Below are 24,649 nucleotides of genomic sequence, written 5' to 3' on the forward strand. Positions count from 1 at the left end.
TGTTTGGTCTGAGGTCAGATTTGAACTCAGGTCCTCCTGACTTCAGGGCCGGTGTTCTATCCATGGCGCCACCTAGCTGCCCCCCAACAATGGTCTTAAACCCCGGTTTTAGTGGTTCCCTGAGCTGGGGCCATGAAAATGATGTTGGTGTGTGCTATATTCTATTTAATAGAAATGAAGACTGTAGAATGATTGTTATTTTCTCAAAACCAGTTTACCCCACTTCATAAATGTAAACCTTGGTGGATGAACATTTGAGAGCCAAGAAGGCACCAGAAAAAAATCCCCTAGTAATCTATTAGTATTTTCTATTTAGGTTTGTTAAACCATTAAAGCAACTTAAACTTCTGAGTAGGCTATGAGGATGTACAGCAAATACTGTACAAAAAAAAAATCATAACCCACACTTTGCAAATCCAATGAAGTAGTCCTTTCATTTTTCAAAATGCTCAGCTTGTTTCCTTCCTTTAGGAAAAGTAACAATCTAAAAGCTGGGATTCTTAAAGTGTGTGTGATGGACCCTCTTATCAATCTGGTGAAACCTATGAAGCCCTTTTCAGAATAATGTTTTAAATGAATAAAATAAAACATATAGGATTTGGAAGGAAGCTGATTTTACTGAAATAGTTACCATTTTTTTTTTTAAATTACGGATCTGAAGTTAAGAACTCTTGATATAAAGGAATGAGAGAACTGAGAGCAAAATCAAGACCAACACTTCTCTGTTTCAAGTGCCTTCTCCTGGCACCGTGTATCTCTTCTTCCCCTACTCCCACCCCTACCTCTTACAACCACTTTCCAGAGGGCCATAGGTGAATGACAAGCAAAGAAGGGGGTATTGAAGAGGAGGAGTTGGAGTCTTTTAGATCTGCATTTGTAGGCTGCCTCGGAGTAGCCAACAAGCACCAGATTTATGTGCACTTTCAAAGAAGCACCTTCACTATTGGCTTTTGGAGCGGTGCTGTCGCTAGGGAGCAGCTGGTAGTGAAAGCACAGCAGCTGGGGAGAGCCGGGGCTGTTGTTCCAGTAACCAAGTAGCAGGGAGAGGCGCACACAGGATACACATACACACACACACACACACACACACACACACACACACACACGTTAAGAATCCCTGATTTTAGATTGTTATCTTTCTTTAAGCCGGGCGTTTTGAAAGGTTGAAAGGACTGTTGGTTTAGATGTGCAAAGTGCCGGTTATGATTTTTTTCAGTACCTGCTATATAGCCACTCCACCCAGGCTACCAGGAGCCCTGGGGTCACTCAGCCTTTCCCTCGGTGCGCTCCATGTGGTCCAGCAGACCACGTATCTGTATCTCTCCTCTCTATTCTCTCTCTTTCTCTTCATCCCCTCCTCCGGATGCCCGAAGGAAAGCGAAGAAACCCCCTCTTTTATTGTCCGTCCTCTCAGGGTGTGCGTTGAGGGAAAGGAGTCGGGGGAGGGATGAAATGAATGAGTTGTTCCCTTGTAGACTGAGTTGCTGGAGTTAGCATCATTCCTGGGACTTCCTTCTCCCCCCCCCCCATCTCCACCTCCCCCCTCTCCGCTGCCCACGCTCCTCCCCGCGTTCCGTGTGTCTCCCTCCTTTCCTCCTCTCCCCCTGTCTCTTCTCCCCGCCCCGCCAGCCGGCAGCCCGGCTGTGCTGGGAAAGGGCGGGCGCCGGCGTCTGCTGGGGTGGGTGAGAGCGAGAACGAGTGCGAGAGCGAGCCTGGCAGTGCCAGAGTCGGTGGCGGAGCAGGAGCTCGAGCCTGAGCAATCTCCGGGCATCTGGGGAGGCAGAGAGGACCAGGCACTCCGGAGAGGCGTGAAACCCTCCCAGTTCAGGCGCTCTCCATGGCATCTCATCAGCAAACGAGGATCCAGGCTTACCTGGAGAAGAACAAAATAGGTCCCCTGTTTGAGGTAAGACTCTCTGGCAGGGGGGCTGGAGGATTCATCTTCAGGCAGAAGAGGGGACATAAAAAAGAAGCACAAATGGACATCTGGGAGAGTAGGAGGCAGAAAGACTAGGCAAAAGGGGGCGCCCCGGCCATCCCAGGGAACCAAGGCATTTTGCTCAGGAACAGCCCTCAGGGCTGAGGATGCGGGCCAGGGTGTCGGGGAGGGTGTGTGAGGTGGGGGTAGCTGTCCTCAGGTTACCTGGGCTAAAGACGCCCCCGAGCAGGTGAGATCAGCAGGGTTCTGCCTTCAGGGCCGCGGGAGCGGGCCAGAGGAAGTTGAATCCGTCTTGGTGGCATGCCAAGCTGTCTTATTCGCTGTTATTCGCTTGCTGTCCCCCAATCACAAACACAGGTACCCTCACAAGCGGGCACCATCTCCCTCAACCCCCGCTCAAACACACACAAAGCAGACACATGCACACCGTTGGTGTGGTCCTAATGTAATGCACACTCTCCCTCCCTACATTCAAAACTCTCTGGGTTTGTTGGATTTTGAAGGGAGGTGCGAAAGTGGCTGGATCGAGAACTGGAGAAAATACCACTTAGCATAATGGGGTGGCTTTAAAAGCAGACATTCTCACTCCAGTCAAGGGGACCAAAATGGGCCGGGCCAGGGAGAGAAACAATTCTACTGAATCTCAGATAGCGCGCGCGCGCGCGCGCGCGTGTGTGTGTGTGTGTGTGTGTGTGTGTGTGTGTGTGTATGTACACACGGGGACGGGGAGAAAGGCACTGGGAAATGCATATTTAGTTAAAAAGGGGGAAAGATTGAAGAAAGCCACTGCCCAGAACGGTGGGTCCAGGCAGGGAGACAGCCGGTTGGTTTGTGAGACAGGAAATCAAGCGAAGGAAAGCGTCCCATCCGTTGCCAGGACACTGGGGGTGGATAGGGACATAGCATTGGAGACTGCAGTCCCTAAGTCAGTTCAGTGTATGTGTTAGGGGGGGGGGGGCGGCACGGAGGAGAAGGCCGTGGCGGGGAACCCACCACTTTTCCCCACTCTTCTGCTGAAGTCCCAGACTTCAGCCTCCCGCTCCAGGCACACTCCTGGGAGAGACATGGGGAGGACGGTCTCTCTCACTAACCTACGTTAAAGCTCACACCTCCCGCAGCATCTCTGCTGCATCTGAAAAGGAAGCAGAAGCCGGCAACAGGGAGGCGTGTGTCCTGGCAATAATGGAGAGTAGAGCTGTTTCGCTGTTTCGTTGTGACTGAATTCAAACTAATGTGAGCTGCAGGGAAATGAATGCAGATTCCAGGGGAATTGGTGATTCCATATGGGGAGGATGATTCACTTCCCTCTCTTTTTACCTCAGTTTCTTCTTTTGTAAGTAAGATGAGGAGTTAGACTAAAATCCAATCACTTAAAAATCCCTTTCGTCTCCAAACCTATGGTTTTCAAGGTTTCTATGATCAATGGTTTAGAACCCCTCACCTCACCCCCTTTTAAGACTGACAGGAGCAGTTTTAAAAGTGAAGGAGCTGTCTTTTAATTTTGTTTTAATTGTCATAAAATGCAGAACTGCAGTAAGGTGTATTTGGACATCACATAATCAAGATTTACAAGGAAGTGTGCATACTACTTTAAGCCCAAGTTATCTATCATTGTTCCTCTCTTTGAAAAATACTAGCATGATTCCAGCTGACCTGCATGACTATTTGAACGGGAGGTTGCTGGTCCAGTAATTGTCTTCATTTACCCCCCTCCCCCTTGGAAGAGGTAACAATTGAAAACACAACTGTGAGGGAATGGAGTTATTGATGCAGCTGTAATTCTTTTCTTTGCCTTTAGTCTAATTATTGCATATAATGCATTATTTCATATGTCTGATTTTAAAACAGACTATTTGAATAGTCTTTCCACCAGCACAGCGTGTAATCTATCTAAAAAAAAAAGCAATTTTATATTTTGTTAGCTATTCTCTTAGAATTCATTATGCTTTTAAAATAAGATGAAGAGAATTTTTATTCTTTAAAAAAATCTCTTTGTTGTAAAGATAAGTCACAAATGTAGATAGTGATCAGTCCCTAGGGATAATTACAGTGTTTGGCATTTATGTAAAATTGGGACATACTAATGTAATGAAATAAATGTAATTGTAAGCTTAAGTGCCCATTTTTCATCATTCAACATGTGATTCTAACTACAAAGTAAGCACTTGAATTGTTGAAATAATAGTACATCAAAACCTTCACTAAAAAGCTACCTCATTTTACCCAGATGACCTCAAAAGTCCCTTTCAGCTCTAAGTTCTGTGATCTTATGATCTTATCCATGATATCCCTTTACCTTTTCCCTCATTTTTTGGGTCCATATTATGTGCATTTCTCCTAACTTGGACTTATTGAAGTGATCATCTTTCTGGGGTTGATAATACAATTGACTTTAAATCTTTAGGAGAAAAAAAAATATGGCCTCTGTTAGAAAGAAGAACATCTGGACCTTGATCTTCTCGTAAGCCAGAACGTGGCTTTTAGAGTGATAGAATTATAAATACTTCACAGAATCACAGAAATGAGACCAGGAAGAAGACTACTAGGTTTTAGTCCAGTTATTAACTCTTTGGTACAAGAAAGACAGTTGATAAAAAGCTATTTGTGTCATTGAGATCCTCTTTAGCACCTGAATCAAAGCCCCTGAGTACTGGGATGATTTTCCTCTTGCCAGTAACATTAATTATGCTGGGTTCCCTTTATTCCTTTTCAGGGATTTTATAGTCATTTGCTTGGATTTTGAAGATAAAGATTCAAGTTCTCTTCATATTTTAATGTTGGGAATTTCAGTGATACTACTCTCTGCTTAACCCTTATTTTCATTTTTGGGCTATTACAAATAAGCCTAGTTGAACAAAGAACTCTGACAGAATATGATCATAATTTATAAGAATATCAAAGGTAGGATAGACTTAGATTATGGGAATTTTATAAAATTATCAATAATTTTCCTAACTAATGTTCTTAGTAGAGCAAACAGATTAGTCATTTTTAATCTCTTTGGAATTGGGATCCCTTTTTTGCCTTTCCCTCCCCCCACCCCACCCCCCAGCCCCAAAGCCTTTCTCCCCTGAGGCTGCTAGTTGGTGCAGTGGTTAGAGCACTGCACCTAGTGTCAGGAAGACAAGAATTTGAATCCTGCCTCAATTCACTTAACCTCTGTCAACCCTTATTTGTATAATGGGGACTAATAATTAGCACCTACCTCCTGGGGTTGTTTTGAGGATAAAATTATATAATATTTGTAAAATGCTTTGGATACCTTAAACACTATATACTATCATTAATATCGCTAAAGTGATAAACAGCATGCTTGTTTGAAAATTAAATTGGATTTCAATGGATTTTGGTTTTAGGCCCTCTGGGGAGACAATTTGTGACTCCCTTGAAATGACTGGCAATGCCCTGGGATATGACAAAGCACTAGCTGAGAATTCTGTTTAGATCGTTGGGCAGTAATCTTTAATACACAAGTAAAATTCAGAGGTGACTATCATTATTAGTGACTATTTTTTAATGAAATGTTTTGGAATATTCAATAACATGACTTTTGCTGTATTCCTGGAATTTCCAATCATAATTGTAGTATTGTGCAATTTTATTATAATATGCTATTCTGGGATTTATGAAATTTTAATATCTTTAATACATTATTTTTCAGTGATCCTTATAATCATTGCTAAAGTTAACATAGTTCGAGTGTTCTTAAGACACTTAATGCTATTGGAGCACATTTTATTTTCTTTACTTTTCCTGGTACTCGTACTCTTTATAAGGGGTTTCCTGAAGATAACAGAAGGAAATGATTACCCAAAGATTGTTCTTTACTGGAAGTGTTTAACTTGGATGATCACTTGTCTCAGAAGTTGAAGATGACCATCAGAAAATGATCTTTTCCCTGAAACCTGATCCAGTATTTATTTCTATCTAGCTCAGCTCTATCTCCAATCTAGTACCTGTCTACCTCTGTCTTACCTTTCCATCCCACCCTTGCTCTTGTTGTTCAGTTGTATCTGACTCTTGAGTGGTTTGCCATTTCCTTCTCCAGCTCATTTTACAGATGAGGAAACTGAGGCAAACAAGGTTAAGCAACTTACCAAGGGTCACACAGCTAGTAGGTATCTAAGGCCAGATTTGAACTCATGAAGATGAGTCTTCTTGATTCCAAGCCTAGTGCTCCATCCATAGCACCATCTAGCTATCCACCTCACCCTTGGGAACCACCAAGCCATCATTAACAATTCCCCTTCAACCTGGACTCTTCGTTTTACACTCTTTTTCTCTTCTTGTGCTCACAGGACTCTGCCTTCCTCTGAAGACATGATCCCTGACCATCCTCTCTAGTGCTATATGCTCCTTCTCTAGTTTCCTGACACATCCGACCAGACAGAGTAGTATGTGTTACCCATGCCACTTCAGTTCAACCCTCTGTTGTCATCATTTAACAAGTTCTTTCTTAGAGGTTCAGTCCAACTATTTATATTACATATTCCAAGTCTTAATCACTCTTTCCTCCTTTCTTAAGGGATTCAGCATTTGGTTCAAGTCAGTACTTTTCTTTCTACTCCAAGCCCTGCTTTCAAACTTAGGTACTTCAATGTCCCCAGTGCCACTACCAGAGCTGGTACTTCAATAAATATTTGCTGAATTAATTTCTCTCCAAACAGCTAGGTCTCCATGTTCATTAAGCTCTCTATTTCCTATCTATACATCTGGATTCTTTGTTATTTTTCAGGCTTGTCCAATTCTACCTTAGTTATTTCAAAGGGTTGGTCATGTTGTTGTTGTTTGGTCATGTCCAATTCTTTGTGGTCCCATTTGGGGTTTTCTTCTCCAGCTCATTTTACAGATAAAGAAACTAATGCAAACAGGGTGAAGTAATTTGCCCAGGGTCACACAGCTAGTAAGTGTCTGAAGCCAGATTTGAACTCAGGAATATGATTCTTCCTGACTCCAGGTCTGGCACCCTATCCTCTGTGACACCTAGCTGCCCTTAGGATTGGGCATACTTAGCACCTGTCATCATCTTAATTCCTTCCCTTTCATCTTCAGTATCTCCCTTTCAACTAGCTCTTTTTCTAGTTTTCTTCAAATATTCTCAGGTTCCCACACACAGATTTTTTTTTTTTGGAGACTAAGTCTTCCATCTCAATGAGGCTAGAAAATGCAGTAGCCTGCTACTGATCATGCAGAAGTTTGAGCTGCTTCATTTCTGCCCTGAGCTGGTTCACCCCTCTTAAGGCAGTCTGGTGGTCCCATATTCCTGAAGGGTTTATCATATTGGCATCAGACTTAATGCAGTTACCTCATAGACTTTAGCCCTACTTACTGTAGCTCAAAATCCTGATGTTCAAGTGATCACCCACCTTCAGCCTTTTCTAGTGGTAGTGATTACAGGTATGCACCACTAGACTTTGCTTTTTCTCATTCTTAAAAAAAAAAAAAACAAAAAAAAAACAAAAACAACAGCAACAACAAAAACCTTTCATTTGACCCTATATCCAATCTAAACATCATACTGTCAATCTCTTTTCTTTCACTGTTAAACTCCTAGGAATCGTCTATAGTCATTACTTCCACATTCTTTCTGACTACTTACTTGTCAATTATTTGCAATCTGGCTTCTGATATATTTCTGCTGAAACGGTTTCTCTTGGGTCACTAATGATCTCTATATTGCTAAATCTGAAGGCCTTTCCAAGTTTTCACATTTCTTGCCCATTTTGAAGTTTTTGATACTGATATCTTCATCCCTTTCCTGGAAACAGTCTCAGAGTCTGTCTGTCTGATCTGTCTTTTCCTTTCTCTCTCTCTCTCTCTCTCTCTCTCTCTCTCCCTCTCTCTCTCTCTCTCCATACCTGACTGCCTGACTGATGTCTGACTGCTTCCTCTCCACTTTGCTGGATCATCATTAATTTCCTGCCTACTAAGTATGTTTTTCCCTCCAGACCTTCTTATCTCTGGTGAGCTTATCTATTCTATTGCATTCAGTTATCTTTATTCAGATATCTTTATTCAGATTTACATTTTTGCAAATTTTCATTTATAAGCCTAATCTCTCTGCAGGAATGTAGTTCTAGGCTATGTTTACATGAATAACCTGTCTACCTGGATGTCCCATTGGTATCTCAAATGAAAAATTTCCAAAACTGAAGTTATCTGCCCTACCCATAATCTTGAATCATTCTTTACTCTTCCCTCTTATAATTCCCCCATATTCAATCCATTACTTTATTCTGTCCTTTGTACTCTCATGGCATCTCTTTCATCTGTTTCTTGTTCACTTATGTGACCACCACCCTGGTTCAGGAGCTCATTGCCTTATGCTTTTGGTCTCTTTTCTTCTAGCTTATACTCTCTCCAAAACATTAGTTACAATCCTGCCAAAATAATCTTCAAGAGACACATAATAATAACTTTTTATGTTTTGCAGAACACTTTACAAATATTATCTAATTTTCTTCTTACATAACCTGGGATGTGCATTCCATTATCTCATTTTATAGATGAAGAAACTGAGGTAAATAGAGGTTAAGTAACTTGCCCAGGATTATACAACTTGTGTATGAGGCTGGATTCAAATACAAATCTTCATGTTCCAGATCCAGAGCTCTATCAACTGTACCACCTAGTTGCCTCTGACATTTTTGATTATGTCACTTCCTTACTAAAAATCTCCAATGCTCCTCTATTGCCTCTAGAATTAAGTATAAGCTCCTCATTCTAGCATTTAAGGTCCATCAAAATATATCTGAAACCTACCAACCATTCTTCTTCACATACTCCATGTTTCAGCCAAATTGAACTAGCTGCTCATTAGAACTAATGTTCTACCTCAAGCCTATGGACAAGCTATTTCATGTCTGAAATACATTCCCTTCACATTTTCAGCCCATCAGAGAACTTATTTTCCTTCAAGATTCAGCTCAGAGAGTCATGTGATCAGTAAGATGGTGGAGTGGGTTTTTTTTTACATGATTCTCCAATGTAATAAATTCAGAAGTCAATGTGAATTAAACCTGTTGCAATTAAATTTCAATCCATAAAACAATACTCACCCATCCCACCCCTCATTCTGAGTACTGCCATCTCAAACAAACTCACGAGTTTGTTTAGCATGTGTTTTTATTGTGTGAAATGAGTGGTAAATTTTGAGTCAGAAAGATCTGTGATCAAATCACACCTTCGACATTACCAGTGATGGGACCCAGGATAAATCATGTATTGTCTCTTGACCTCTATTCAATATTATAGTTGACTAGGCCTGAATCAAGTCAATCTGGTAGTTCAGATTTAATATTGGAGTGAAATGAGATATTCATACTCGTAGAACATCTGACAGTTAGTAAAAGGAGGTTTACTTAGCCAGAGAAGAAGAAGGATATTTAATAACAATACAGCATTGATTTAACTGGACATAGGATTGTATTGATCATGCTGGTCTGCCATTCAGAAGACCGAGGAAGGAGATGCTGATTTCTCTTGAATTGGCCTTTTGTATTTATGCTACCAGGAAGCAATTTCAGTGGCCAAAAATTTACTTCTATAATTTACAATACTTAAAAGCAAAAACAAAATGGGAAAAAAAAACTAGCCTAGCCTATATGGCAGATATTGCTCTTAGCATAGTCTGATAGTATGAAGTCTCTGCTTATCTAGTCAAGAAAAGGTAGAAAAACATTGATTCTGTCTAGTCACATAAAGAAGTAGGTAGTGCTGGGGGTAGGGGGTGGGCTTGAAGTCCCTGGATGATGTGGCAGAACAGAGGGGAAGAGAACTTCCATACTCAAGGTGAAGGGGACTTGAATCATGTTTTGAATCAGTCCTTTCTCTCCCCTCAGAGTGTACTCTGGGTAGCGAACTAGTCAGGTCAAATTTTAAAGTACAAAATTTTAGAAAAGGCTATCACATGGTAAATATTATACTATGAACCAAAAGTACCCAATGAAAAAGAGAATTCTGTAAATTTATCAAATATCATGCACTAAAAGCAACAACAAAAACATTACACAACAGTTCAAAATAAAAAAAAAGTTAAAGATTTAAAAGATATTAGGAAGGAAATTAGATAATAAGTCAGAACTCTCTAAACAGAAATAACAAAGGAAAATAATAGAGTAGACAACTTATAGAATATGGTACATAATCTCTTTGAGCAGTAGAGGCCCTGATAAAAGGAATGAGACATCTAGAACCTAAAACAAATGCTTAAGTGGACAGGGATTTGGCGGAAGTGAAGTAAAATATATTGATATTAAAAGAATACATGAATTCTATGGAAATTACTTCAAATGATCTTGAAAATAATATGTACATATGTAATTTAAGTATCACAGATGTTCTAGGGGGAAAAATAGAAAAAAAAAGCAAAGAGCAGCTCTAGATGCACTCTACTCTAGAGGTTGGCCAAGAAAAAAGAGTAATTTCTTCAGTCTCTTATCAAGTATGGGAAGTTATAGGAAGTAGGGTAGGAGCAGTAGGGTGGAGAGGGAGAAAATGGAAGTCATATCATATCCTAGAAGGAGAAATGAAAGGATTCCATTAAACATCTTTCCCTTGGAGGGGGTGGGAGAAGGGATTAGTGTATGACCATGGAAAGAGACAGGAACCTCATAATGCGTGTTGTTTGGGGTCAAAGAACATAATAGCATATCAGGTACACTGAGCAAGGGTTGTACTTTTTTTTCTTTTTTTTTTTTTTAGGCAATTGGGGTTAAGTGACTTGCCCAGGGTCACACAGCTAGTAAGTGTCAAGTGTTTGGTCTGAGGCCAGATTTGAACTCAGGTCCTCCTGACTTCAGGGCCGGTGCTCTATCCACTGCGCCACATATCTGCCCCAAGGGTTGTACTTTCCAAGATTGCATCACATTGTATAAGAGGGTATGTACTTGTCCTGGAGGGGTATGACCACCTAAAGTGATGGGAGGAGCGGGGGAGACATAGATCCAGAGAAAGTATTTATCCTAGCTTTAGGAGCAGTTAATGATACTGATAAGGCCAGCAGATAGGATAGGCCTCCTAGCTCAGGATAAACAATAATGACTCCTACTACATGCCCCTTCTCCTATCATGTAGATTGATATTTCTAGGAGTGGGACACAGCAGAGGACCTATTATTAAGGGAAAAAATAAAGAACAAATCAATCAATAAAGAAACCAGTAAAAAGAAATTTATGCAAAGGGAAGGAGCAATGAGGTGACATATACAGAATGAAAATCAGTGGATGGAACAAAATTTATGATATACCAGGTGATTACAAAAATGTAGGAATTACAATTTTTCTGCCAGAGAAAGCAAAAACAAAAATTCACAATGTCTAGAGAGATAAGCAGGGGAAACTACATTATGCTTGCAGATGCCATGAATGATACCATTAAAACAATGCTATTACTGAATTTATATTCCTCAAATATCATAGCAGCTAAATCCACAAAGGAAACTTTTTTTTAAGAATTATAAAAACTAAGTATGTAGTAACACAATAATTATAGGAAAAGTTATTTTTTTCTCAGAACTTGATCAATCTAATAGTTAAACCAAAAAGGGAAATATGAAACTGAACTAATTGTTGAAGAAGTTAGATTTGAAAGGCTTATGGTATCTTCTTACTGGGAATATTAAAGAATAGTTAGAGGCAGCTAGGTGGTGCAGTGGATAGAGCTCCAGCCTTGGAGTCAGGAGGACCTGAGTTCAAATCTGTACTCAGACACTTGGCATTTAACTAGCTTTGTGACCCTGGACAAGTCATTTAACCCTAATTGCCTCACCAAAAAGCCAAAAAAAAAGATGAATATTTAAATTTCTTAGCATCCTATGTTACCTTTACAAAAAGGAATCAGGTGCTATGATCCAAAATAATTGTAAGTAAATGTAAAGGGAAAGAAGTGTTAAACATATCCTTTACAGACCATAATGAAAAAAAAAAGTAATTAATATAGGGAGTACAAGGAAAAAAATCTAGATCTAAAGAAAGGCTTAAAAATGACATTCTGAATGATGAGTTAGAACAAATCATAAAATCAACTTATAAAACTTCCCTCATAGCAGTGAACTAACATGCTAATTATTTGGAGGAAGAAGCTAAAGCAGTCCTTGGTAGAAAATTCTACCTTTAAAAACATATTAACAGAATAGAAAAGGCAAATGTTAAAGAACTGAGTAAACAATTAAAAAAAACTAGAAAAACAATAATTTAACAAAACTAAATATAAAAGTAATTTGGAAAATTAAAGGATAAATGATAAAATCACAACAAAAAATAAAATAGAAGTGATAAACTCAATGGAAAACTTACATACAAGGGTGTCCCAGAAGTCTTAGTGCCATAGTAAGTTATTTAGGCTTGAAACTACACTAAAATTTTTGAGACATCCTGTATATACAATTGCAAACTATGCTAAAGGAGTAGAAGGCAAATAAGTCAACAAGCATTTATTAAATCAACAATTTTTTTTTATCAAGCACTTGCTATGTGCTAGTTAGTCACTCTGCTAACTGCCCACCCCCCACATACACACACGTATACTTACAAAGGCTAGTCATTAATCATAATTAGGTGGTACAAGAATAATTAAAACATGATGCTAACTAAATTAATTTATATATTTAGTGACCTATTACTATATTACTTGATAGAGCTAGCTAAAATAATAATGAAATTCATTGCAGGGGGGAAATAACTAAAATCTCTTAAGTGAAATGATGAGAAAGGAATAACAAAAGATTTAGGACTTCAAATTACATCTTTAAGAAGTGATCATTCAGATTACTTGGTACAGATTAAAAATAGAAAAAAAATAGATCAATAATGTCCTAAACAAGAATCAGAAAGAATCAAATTCAGCAATTTAATGTTCCATGAATTAAAGATTATATCTATCTGGGGAAGACTCCATATTTGATTAAAAACTGGAAGCAAACTGGAAAGCATTTTGGCAAACAATTGGTTTATATCAGCAACTTACACCATATACCACAATAAATTACAAAGTGATATAAATACATGCATATACATACATACACACACACACATATGAACTAGGGGCAGCTAAGTGGCACAGTGGATAGAGCACATTTAGTAGGTGTGAGACCCTGGGCAAATCACTTAACCCTGCTTGCCTCAGTTTCCTCATCTGTAAAATGATATAGAGAAAGAACTAGCAAACCACTCCACTATCCTTGACAAGATAACCCCAAATGGGGTCAGGAAGAGTTGGACATGACTGAAATGACGAAACAACAACAACAATGTATATATGTGTCTAAAATGACTTTCCTGTGATCCTGTGTGTTAGGCTGCAGGAAAGGAGAATGTAAGGACGCTAAGCCAGGTCTTGGCAGGAAGAATCTAGAAAAGCCGTATCAAAGATGCCCAAATCTTCTTTTGAGGTGAACAGAATAAATAACATTGACATTAATATGTGTCCCTTCGGGATTGGACACATGAAGGAGGTATGTTTGATTAGTAAAAGATGGATTAAAAAAATAACCAAGCCATAGTATACGGTGTGGTATGAATATGAGGGAAAATAGGAGTGAGTCAATTAAGCTTTGGCATTTGTAGAACTTTAATGTTATTCGTAGGCATGAGGGTGACTTGGAAACGGTTGGTTTAGCAGGAAAGTTTAAGACCGAGTGGTTCAAGTGCACAGATGGCAGAGCACATGTAGAAGGGTAGGAATTATGGAGGAGAGGCATTATGGATCATATTATATTTGGGCTAACTAAATACATATGCTTGACTATAGTCTGAAAAACAAGATAAAAATGTATTAAACAATCCTCAAAAATGATAAAGATTTATATATTGTTTATATTTGTATTACTCCTAATTTAATACATATACTTAGTGCTTAATCAATGTTTGTTGATGTTGAAATATGTAAAAATCCATGGTTAAATTATGCCTTAATGGAAATTTGGAAATAAATTAGACCAATGTATATTGTATTTGATCTACAAAATAAGCCATTTCTTTTTCTTTTCATCTCATAACTCCTACTTAAGCTTCCTATAGAGGCTTACTTTAACTCACTACTCTAGTCTGAGCCTTTTAACTGGTCCTCTTTCCTTTTTTTCATGTCTGTGGATCTGACACTGCTTCCTCTCTTCGCTGAGATCAATTTTATTTCTAGGCAGAATGAATATAAAGAGCTATGGGTTAGCAGTATGGTCTCAATATCATTAGTTTTCCTGCTGATATACTCCTGAGTTTGGTAATGCTAAACAACTGGATTTCTAACTTGTATTTCCAATTTCTTTGTGATCCTCTGTCTTGTACCTCATTTTTCGCTGACTAGATTCTTGACATGTCCCACACCTTCATGGTTACTAAGGTTCTGACTAGTGCCTCTATTCCCCAATAACTAAGTTCTCTGCCCTGTACCCCATTTCCTAAGTTATTGGGCCCTGCACTCAACTCTATATTCCCAGCAACTTGAGTTCCTGCTAAACATACTAACACCCCACATATTGTATTATACAACCCCCATCACATTTTTCTACAAGCTAAGCCTCTATTGTTTATCACCTGAGCCTCTAATGATTACTTGCTCTGTATCTACTTAGGTATCCTAGATCTTGGATTTGGTTTGGAATTTTTATTAATGATATTTTTTACTCATCTTACCTTTCTGCTTGTGGACTGGTCTCTTTATGTAGGATTGACCTTCAGACACATATTCCCACATGCCTGAACTCTGGCCTTCGTCCCTTGTTCAGCCACTCTGAATCTTTCTGGACCTCCATTCTCAGATTTCCCTGGTCTAGTCTATTACATAATCTTCCAAAGTACATTTGATACTTTCTGATTTCTGTTTTTGCAGCCCACTATTATGAAAGTTTTTTTTTAATGGTGCCATCACTGAGGAAGGTAAAAGAGCTGAGATCCAGAGTAAATTATGCTCTGTCTTCAAAATACATGGTCATGAGTGCACACACACACATCAATATATTATATATCAGATGAAATCTTGTTGAATTAAACATTAAGGGCTTTCCTGAAGAGTAGGATTGCTGTAGAGAGATGTCACAATAGAACAATATTCAACCTGAGAGATAAGAAGAGGAAGAGGAAGAAAAGAGAATAACTGTAGTCTCCTACACATCTTTTTGTCCATTTTTATTAGTTCCTGGTAGATCCAACCTCTTTCTCCCTAATATTGCCCTGAAATACTCCAGCTATTTAACTCACACACACCAGAAAAGCCCGTTTTAAATAGAAAATTTGGATCCATCTCAGAAACAATAGTAAGACTTCCTTCCTTCCTTCCTTCCTTCCTTCCTTCCTTCCTTCCTTCCTTTCTTCCTTTCTTTCTTCCTTTCTTTCTTCCTTCCTTCCTTTCTTTCTTTCTTTCTTTCTTTCTTTCTTTCTTTCTTTCTTTCTTTCTTTCTTTCTTTCTTTCTTTCTTTCTTTCTTTCTTTCTTTCTTTCTTTCTTTCTTTTTTTCTTTCTTTCTTTTAGTAAAGGGTTAATTTCTGCACTTTAATATTAACTATGTTTATAAGCTCTTGCAAATCTTTGTATCATGGCATCTTTAACACAGTTACTTCTGCCCTATTTAGAATCATATCATTCTTGATTTCAAAATTTAAGTATTATTATGGTTAGTCTTTCTTCCTTGGAGACCAAAAGTATTGCAATTTGGAATGAAGTGAATTTTATGCTGAAGAATACCCAATTATAATCTGGAAGAATATTTAATTAAAGGATAGATGAAACCTTAAAAGATCTAGTACTGTTTTAATTCTTAGGTTTTGTGAACATAATTAGTGTATGGAAAGGAATTTTTAAAAGAAGTTTAAATATCATTATCCTTTCGTATTGTCATTTGAATAAATTGCTTAGGGAATGGGAGCAGGAGAGAGAGAAACTGAGTTTCTTTTTTTAATAAAAGAATTTGTTCTGTGAAGTTTGGATTCAGTCAAAGGACTGCACCTGAGGACCTAGAGGGCCACATGTGGCCTCGAGGCTGCAAGTTCCCCTCCCCTGGCTAGCTTAAGGAGAAACCAAGATATGAGAATTCACCATTTATAGCACATCCAAATCAGCAGCTTAGGGCCAAGAACAGGAGACTTGAATTATTGTAGTCGGATCTCTACAGACCAGAAAAGGCATAAGACCCTATAGTTTCCAGGTCCAGGCTCATTTTTGGTGGCTGATTGGTATGGGCAAAGGGTGAGAGCTTTGCTTTTCATTAAGAATGAGGAGCCTTAGACCTATTGGTTCTGACGCTACCCTCTATTTGCATAATTTTCAGTCCTGTATCCCAAGGTGTAAATAGTTGACAACATTTCGCAGAATTTCTGCCTTCTCTCCTTGAACAAAGTTGATTTTGCTTTGAATTGTACTCAGACTAAGTGTAAAGAGAAAGATGCCCCCTTTTTAGGTATGCCTTTTCACCTCTTTTTACTTCAGACATAATAACCAGAATTACCTTTCATTAGTGAATGAAGAAGATCTTAATTTAGAAAGGTCATGGTCATCCACTGCATCCCAGGCCATCACCAGTTGTCTTGACTTTTGTCTTGACCCTGGACTTTGATGACTTTGGAGGATAGAGTGAAGCTGATGACTTTTCTCAACTATGCCTCACTTAAATCCAATTCCTGCACGAGTCAAGACATCACCCTTGTGATGTCATTGATTCTCTTTGAGAACAAAGGACAAACAACAACAAATCAGCAACTGTGAAAAGTAAACAGTTTTAGACATTATACCTACTAGTGTCTTGGCAGCCATTTTGGAGTAAATTTTGAAGTATTAAAAGAGGGCAAGGAGTTAGGGAAGAGAAACAAAACTTTGAGTAACTTACGTTATATTTTGTCACTCACTTGTCATATTATTTGCTGTTTTGAAGATAAACATTTTACATTATAAATAAATGTTTTATTTATTTAGTAGAAATATTTATATTGTGAATATTTATCTATTTAGGACAAACATTTTATATTATGAATGAGAATTTACAAAATATATAAAATCAGGGAATGATTACTTGCTTGGCAAAAGGATTCACCCATTAAGTGGTTTTAATTTTTTTTTATCTCTACTACTTTATTGAACAGCTTTACAGACGATTAAGAGAGCAGAGATGAACATTCTTTTGGGAAGCAAAGAAACTTAAAGCTAAAGTGCTGACTGAAGATCAATCAAACAGAGGAATGGAAGGAACAGGATTTGAGGTCAATGTTCCCTAGCTTCAAAGGCTGACTCTGCCACTTAACTTATTCTATGAACTTAGCCAAATTATTTAATCTTTGTGGGCCTTAGTTTTTTTTAACTGTAAAATGAAGGGTTAGACTAAATGATTCTCAAAGTTCTCTCTTGTTCTGGATCCTATGATCTCTGAAACTCCAAATATAGCACAGAGAGTATGTGAATAAGCTATGTTGACAGGCACTGTGGTATAGGCAGAAAACTGGCCTTAGAATTAGGAATCAATTAACCAACAAGTATTTATGATGCCAGGCATCTGTATGCCAGTCACTATGCTAAGTGATAGGGACACTAGGATAAAGAATGAAACGATCATTATCTACAGATAGCTTATATTCCAAATGGGGGTGGAGGGAGGCATAACTGTATAGAAAATATGTACAACTTAGATATAAAATTAATTACATATAAACTTAATAAATACAAATTTTAGAAAGCAGTTATATATTAGGTAGCTTGGTAGGGAGGACATTAGCAATGAAAGGGATGAAGAAAAGTTTCATGAGGAAGATGGTACCTAATCTGCATCTTAAAGAAAGAGAGGGACTCTTCAAAGCAGAAGTGAGAGAGAGAATTCCAGGAATGGGGAACAGCAAGTACAAAGGCATACAAAGAGGAAATAGAGTGTCATGGAGGAGGAGCAGAGAGAAGGCCAATTTGGGTGCATAGAAGAGTGCGGGATGGGTAGCAATAAGAACAAGAGGGAAAGTAATGAGACTAGACAGGTAGCTTGGGGATAGGTTGTATGAAGTTTTAAAAGCTAAACAGAAGAATTTATATTTTATCCTAGAGGCAATAGGAAAGAACTAGGATTAGTTGAGTCAGAGAATCACATTGTCATATCTGTGCTTAAGGAATATTACTTTGGCAGCTATCTCTAGGTTGGCCTGGAGTAAGGAGAGACTTGAGGTAGGAGAACAATTGAGAGACTGGTAGAATAATCTAAATAAGACATGATGAAGTCATGAACTAAGGTGGTAGCTATGTGGAAGCCGTATGGTGGAAGGAAGAGTTGGTACAATAGATGTTCTGAACATAGAAACTGCAAGATTTGACCACTGATTGAATATGTGGGATGAGGGAGAGTGAGGATGGAAGGAAAATCTTGAAGTTACAAACATGAGACCCTGGAGGGATGGTGGTATCTTCAATAGAAACAGGGAAGTTAGAAAGTAAGTTCAAATCATACCTCTGTGTCATACTGAGTATGTGACCCTGGGCAAGTTATTGAATCTCAGTGCCCTAGTCAACTCTGTTAAGATGGTTAAGTGCTGGAGCAGGTACTGGTCTACATTGGGGAAAGGTGATTTTTCACTAGAAATTCACTATAACAATGAAATCATAGGTCTAGCCTAAAACACAAAACAAACTAGGCTAACACAGTGTTTTAGAAATAGCTTTTGCATTTAACACTAAATCTTGCCTATGCTAGAGAAGCACAAGTTTTTGGCAAGTACTGTAAGCTGGAAAAGCTTGGAGTCCTAGCTGGCAACAGCCTGTGTGTCTAGCTGAGGACCTGCTTATGTAAGTATGAAGAGACTCATAACTAGAAGGCTGGCTATGACCAGGGAATGATAGGTCTTTTTTTTTTTGGCTTTAATATTGCCATAGAAACCCTTATAATAATCTGTTAAAGTAGCAGGCAAAAAGCAAACTTTTTGGCCTCAGAACTCCTTTACACTTCTAAAAAATACTTAAATTATGAAATAAAATAAGCATTTCTGCAACATAGTGGAATAAAAAAAGATGATTTCACATGAAACTGTAAATCTATTATTATGTACAACTTGCTAGTGCTTTTAAATATATAATAAAATTATCATGTAACTTTCTTTTTCCCCTCTTTTTATTCCCTCCCCATCTACCCTAGACATGGCTACCATTGGACACAAATATATATATATATATACACACACATATACATATTTATGTAAAATCATTCTATACAGACTACTATTTATCACTTCTTTCTCTGAATGCAAATAGCATTTTCCTTTACACTTTTAAACATTATTGAGGACCCCAAACACCTTCTATGTGGGAATATATCTATCTGTCTGTCTGTCTATCTATCTCGTATCCATATATACTCACATACATATATGCATTTATTTATACATATATCTTTATGTGTGTGCATCAATATTCACTATATTTGAAATAAAATATTTTAGTGTTATTATGAAAATAGTTTTGACCTCACAAAACCCCCGAAAGAGTCTCAGAGACCCCCAAGTGACTCCAGACCACATTTAAAGTACCCAGACCACTATATTAAGGTATCAAGGGGTTTTATTCTGTATTGGTGGAGAGAAAGTTCATGCCTTTGACGTCATGGATCTTTCAAAGTATAGAATTAATTATTTACTTAAAACTTTTATAATCTAGGCAAATTAAATGCCTCAATATTCTTTGAAGTTTTAAATTACTTTGACCATGCTGTCAAAATTTTAAGGAAATTTTAGATGTTATTTACTGCATCCCATTGCATATAGGTTCCTAACCAAAATGTTTTAAAATGATTTTTAAAAATTTTGAGATTATGAAATATTTTTAAAACTGAAATGAATTTTATAATTTTCAAATGGCAATAGTGTTATCCTCATTGTTTAATATTTCCCCCCCTTAGCTATTTTCTCATGAAATTTAGTTGTTAAATTTTTAGTTACATATTTCCACCTAATTGAAAAAAGGAAATGAGCCAGTCACATACATCGGGGGAAAGATAACTGATAGAACCTCAGTGTTCTATTGGTCATACAATGTCAATAGACCAAGAGGAATGGTCTCTTTGGAGGATTATAGAGAAGTGTGGACCAACATTGAGAAGAAGCTGTGGATGAGTTATAGTCTGTACTATTGGAGGGAGTATCCACAGTGGTGAACTCACAGATTCCACTGAAATATTAGAATCCTTTTCTAAGACATTTGTGATGTTATTCCCCTGTTCAAAGTCTCCAGCACCTCCCATCATCCTGGAAAAGTGCAAAAATTGATAGACCAATTTTCAACAATCATCCAATAATCCCTCTTTCTTGAAACCCTTTAGTCAATGAGTCTCTGATCCACTATCTATGTACCCTTCTGCTTCTGTCCTTTTGTGAACACTGTTCTTCATCATCTCAAATTCCTTCAACCAATCAACAACAATTAATAAGCTCCTGGTACATGCTAAACACAATGCTAGATATTGGGGATATGAAGACAAAAATGAAATGGGCCGTGCCCTCAAGGAGCATACAGGCGATGAGGGGAAAATGTGCACATACAAAATTTATACAAAATAAAAACAAGATAATTTTGAGGGAAGCATCACTAGCAGCTGGGAATGGGAGATAAGGAAAAATCTCATGCATAAGGTAAAATCAGAGTTCAATTTCAATAGGAAACTAGAGATTCTGAGAGGAGAGGGTAAGGAACAAGCATGTTCCAAGCATGGGGAACAACCTGAGCAAAGACTTGGAAATAAAAGATGGAGTATCTTGTGTGAGGAGCAGCAAGAAGGTGAATTTGGTTGGGCCAAAAATATATGTGAAGAGAAGTGATGCTTAATAAGGCTGGAAAGGTAGGATGGAGCCAGGTTGTGAAGGATTTTATATTTACAGAGGAGTTTGTATTTGACCCTAGAGGCAATAGAAAGCCAGTGGATATTTTTGAGTAGGAGAGTGACACAGCCAAATATACACTTTAGAAAAATCACTTTGACTTCTGTGTGAAGGATGGAAAGGAAAAGAGATGGGGAGTCAGAGAGACCAAGAGAGCCTGAACTGGGAGAAAGTGTCGCTATATGAGTAGCGGGAGGGGAATGTATTGGAGAAATGTGGAAAAGGAATGACAAGATCTGAAAACTGATTGGACCAGTAAAATGAGGAAGAGGGAGGATTCTAGGATAGCATCAATGTTGCAAACACAAATGATAAATGTATGCTGCTACCAATACTAATAGGGAGTTCAGAAGAGGAGTGGGTTTGGAGGAAAAGATAATGTAATGAGATTATAATGCAGATCTGTTCATTTTTTGGGGGAGGGGGCTAGGCAATGGGGTTGTGACTTGACCAGGGTCATACAGCTATTAAGTGTCAAGTGTCTAAGGCTGGATTTGAACTCAGGTCTTCCTGAGTCTAGGGCTGACACTCTATCCATTGAGCAACCTAGCTGCCCCTGCAGATCTGCTCATTCTATGTGATTCTCTCCTCCATGAAAATAAAAAGGGAAGGACAGTACTTGACAGCCATTACCCTGGAATCTAGAACTCACACACTGAGAGCTTCCTGCAGACACCAAGGGATGATTGAATAGGAAGGGTTTGGGACATAGAGTAATAGGTAGGGATTTTGCCTGCTTAGTTACTGCAAGTGCCCAGGTTATAGTTAGGGTTGTTGTTTGTCCTTCATTATGGAAGAGGACCATGACATCAGGAAGATGATGCCATGACTTGCAAGTGAATTGGATTTAAGTGAGAGAGGGCTGTGCAAGGTCAGCAGAATCACTTTGTCCTCTGGAGCCATCTGGGTTCAGTGGCAAGATATTGATCAGGATGACTGGAAATGGCCCTGGATGCAGTGGGAGATACACTGAGCAACCAATGCCTGGGGCAACCAAGGAATGAGGCAGAGTGGAGTAGTATTCAGTGATCATAGGGGAAAGAGATAGTGAGTTTGTTTTGGAAAGAAGCCCACTTTGTCTATCTCAGGGAGGGTAGAATTTAACTTATCTTCGCATCTTCTGATTGGTTGATCACAGACTTCTTGAGATCATTTTACAAAAGCCTTGGAATCATGTTATAGCCCCTTGGTTGTGCATAGTTACCCCTTTCCACTTTGGAAACCACTATTTTAAAGGGCTTGGGTTTGTAAAACAAACATAGAATTCCCCTCTCCCATACCACACCCTGATTTTTGTTTATGACTTCCTCTTGCTTCTCCTCTGCATATGATCTGAGAACACGCTCAATAATTTGCATACTTTCACTAGAGCTTTAACTTAACATCCAGAGTTTCTAGTTGTTCTTTGTTTGTTTGTTTTTTAAGAGGGCTGTTAAAACAATTTTAGTATTTGATGAGTAATGATTCAATTTCCATATCCTCTCAGAAGGAACAAATGTTGTTTTGTTTTTACTGAGGAGTAGGGATAGCTCATTCAAGATATGTTTATATTAATGAGTTTTTAGCATTTCCCTTTATAATAAAGTAAGATACCTTTAAAAGTCAATGCCTAAAGAAGATTAGTTCTCTGGAAACAATGCATAGAAATAAACCAGTGGAAACCTGGTAAAGGAAAAGGAAGAAATGGTTAATACGTGGTAGTTTTGTAGTTACTGGCAGTCCTTAAAAAACACTGTGAAAATGGATTTTTAAAATTATGAAAACTATCTGGTCCTAAGCCTCTTAAGCATAGAACACATGTACAATTTCAGATTGTAATTTGCTTCTGTGATATAAACCAGTGAATTTTAAAAAAAATATAGCCTCAAGGCTAGTACTTAAACCTGCAGAGCTTATACACATTGCCTCAAATTAGTGGTAACAGTCAACATTCAGGCACAGTTGTTGATTTGTACTTTGAAACAAATTGATTTATGTGGCATGAACCTCTTATTGTAAGATTTATGCAAATATTCATTTTAAATATTGTTTTATATATATGTATATATAGTGTGTGTATATATAACATATATATAATGTGTATATGTGTATATGTATATGTATATATATATGTATAAATACACTCTCAATACTTCTATACACTGGAAAATACAGGATCATTTTGGTCATTTTATGTTTTTAATAGTGTAGTTCAATGCTTTTTCAAGTGCCTTTCATTTTAATTATTTGTTACATTTCCAGTTCATAAAACTTAACCATCATGCATTTATAATATCCATATGGAATCAAATCACCTCAAGGTTAATGAATATATTCAACTTATTAACAGTGATTTACCAAACCCACTAATCGGCTTACTGTGGCAGTGTCCAATATGATAAAAATTAAAGTTAGGCAGAAGAAAATGATCACATGTTGAGGGAGCAGAGAAAACTCTAGGGTCTCTTAAATATTTAGATAGACCTGGGATATCATTAACTTGAATGTTCCTTCAATGATGCAGGTCACAACGCATTGATGCCTGCCCATCCTGGATGACTGTGATTCATACCTTCCCACAAATTTGCCACAGGGAATTCAGCTGATATGGAGGTTTTATTTCTTTGTTTGTTTTTTTTTCTTGAGATTGTGAAGGTATTAGTGGATCATTCAGTCTATCCATCTGTTAACCATACTAACTACTTTAGCATTAGTTCAGTTGGCCATTGGTGCAATTGCCTCCCAGTCTCAACCAATTCAGCCTGCATGTAATCTGTGATAGTATTGTGGCATGAACATGACCTCTATGGCCCTTACGCTTAAATGGCCACCTCTTCACCCCATTCATTGCCCTGCCACTCAGCTCTGGAAGTAGTATTCTTTATTACTTTTTGATTCTATGATTTATTTATCCATTCAAGCCTCAATATCTTCCTCTAATTCTCTGCCTTTAGTCTCCATTTGGGGAAAATGCTCTTTCAAGTGGCAAAACTCAGTAAGCCTCATCCCAGATACCTTTCTGTTTTGTACTTTGTATGACCTCTATTTTCTGGCTGCAATACCTAGACCACCTCAACTATTCTCAGGGGAAGGGGAAACAAGGGAAGAAGGGAATGGGACATTTTCTTCAAGTTCAGATCATGTATTCTCAGGGGAAGGGGAAACAAGGGAAGAAGGGAATGGGACATTTTCTTCAAGTTCAGATCATGTAGAGGGCATGACTCATTTTGCTGTTTTCTCATCTAAGAGGGCCACATACATGTCTAGTGCTACCCAAAGATTCAAAAAGTCTAGACCCCCAATTTTAGACAGCCACTATTTTAAAATAGCTATTGATAGAACTTCCGAACTTTTAGTTTATAGGGAGTATCTTTCTCTTTTTCCTCCCTTTTTGCTCTGAATGAGGGCAAGGGATCAGCCTGTGGACCTCACGATCCTGCCAACTATTCCAAGTGTTAGGTTAGAAACATGGAAACACAAGAAACAGCACAACATGGTAACAAAAAGAATTTTTATTCAAAATGATAAAAGATCAGATAACTCATTTCTAGCAATGGAAGGAATTCTTGGCAGAATCCTTGGGAAATGACTCCTTTATGACTACTTATATGGGAAACTTTGTGCATCACTGGTTCAATCCACATGGAAGGTTTCATGAGTTAATTAGGGCAGTGTCTTTTATTTGTCCTACTCTTAGAACCACAATCTTGAAAGTCACATATGTGTCTATGCAGTTGTTTCAAATGAAGGACAGCTGAGTTAAGCACTGGTCACTGCCTGGATAATTAAATGCTGCATATATGGAGTTCTGTTGGACAAGTTCAAACACTGGTCACTATTATAGCTGAAACCAAGAGACATCTTTTATTTACTTAGACTTTTACTATAAAGTTTTTTTTTTGCATATTT

The 24,649-nt window shown here is 38.1% G+C and overlaps 1 protein-coding gene across 2 annotated transcripts in view; it reads left to right on the forward strand.

Moving 5' to 3' along the window:
* The first annotated feature begins 1,742 nt into the window (after positions 1–1,742).
* The window catches only part of LOC114054099 (uncharacterized protein C8orf34 homolog), a 393,219-nt gene continuing 370,312 nt past the window's right edge, over positions 1,743–24,649 (forward strand). For both annotated transcript variants that reach the window (XM_027877214.1, XM_027877215.1), the window contains exon 1: positions 1,743–1,906. In XM_027877214.1, coding sequence (XP_027733015.1) covers positions 1,838–1,906 — 69 coding nt within the window. In that variant the 5' untranslated portion in view covers positions 1,743–1,837. The remainder of the gene's footprint in view (positions 1,907–24,649) is intronic.

This window comes from Vombatus ursinus, unplaced genomic scaffold (assembly GCF_900497805.2).
Source record: "Vombatus ursinus unplaced genomic scaffold, bare-nosed wombat genome assembly UNPS02014812.1, whole genome shotgun sequence".
NCBI classification, from domain to species: Eukaryota; Metazoa; Chordata; class Mammalia; order Diprotodontia; family Vombatidae; genus Vombatus; species Vombatus ursinus.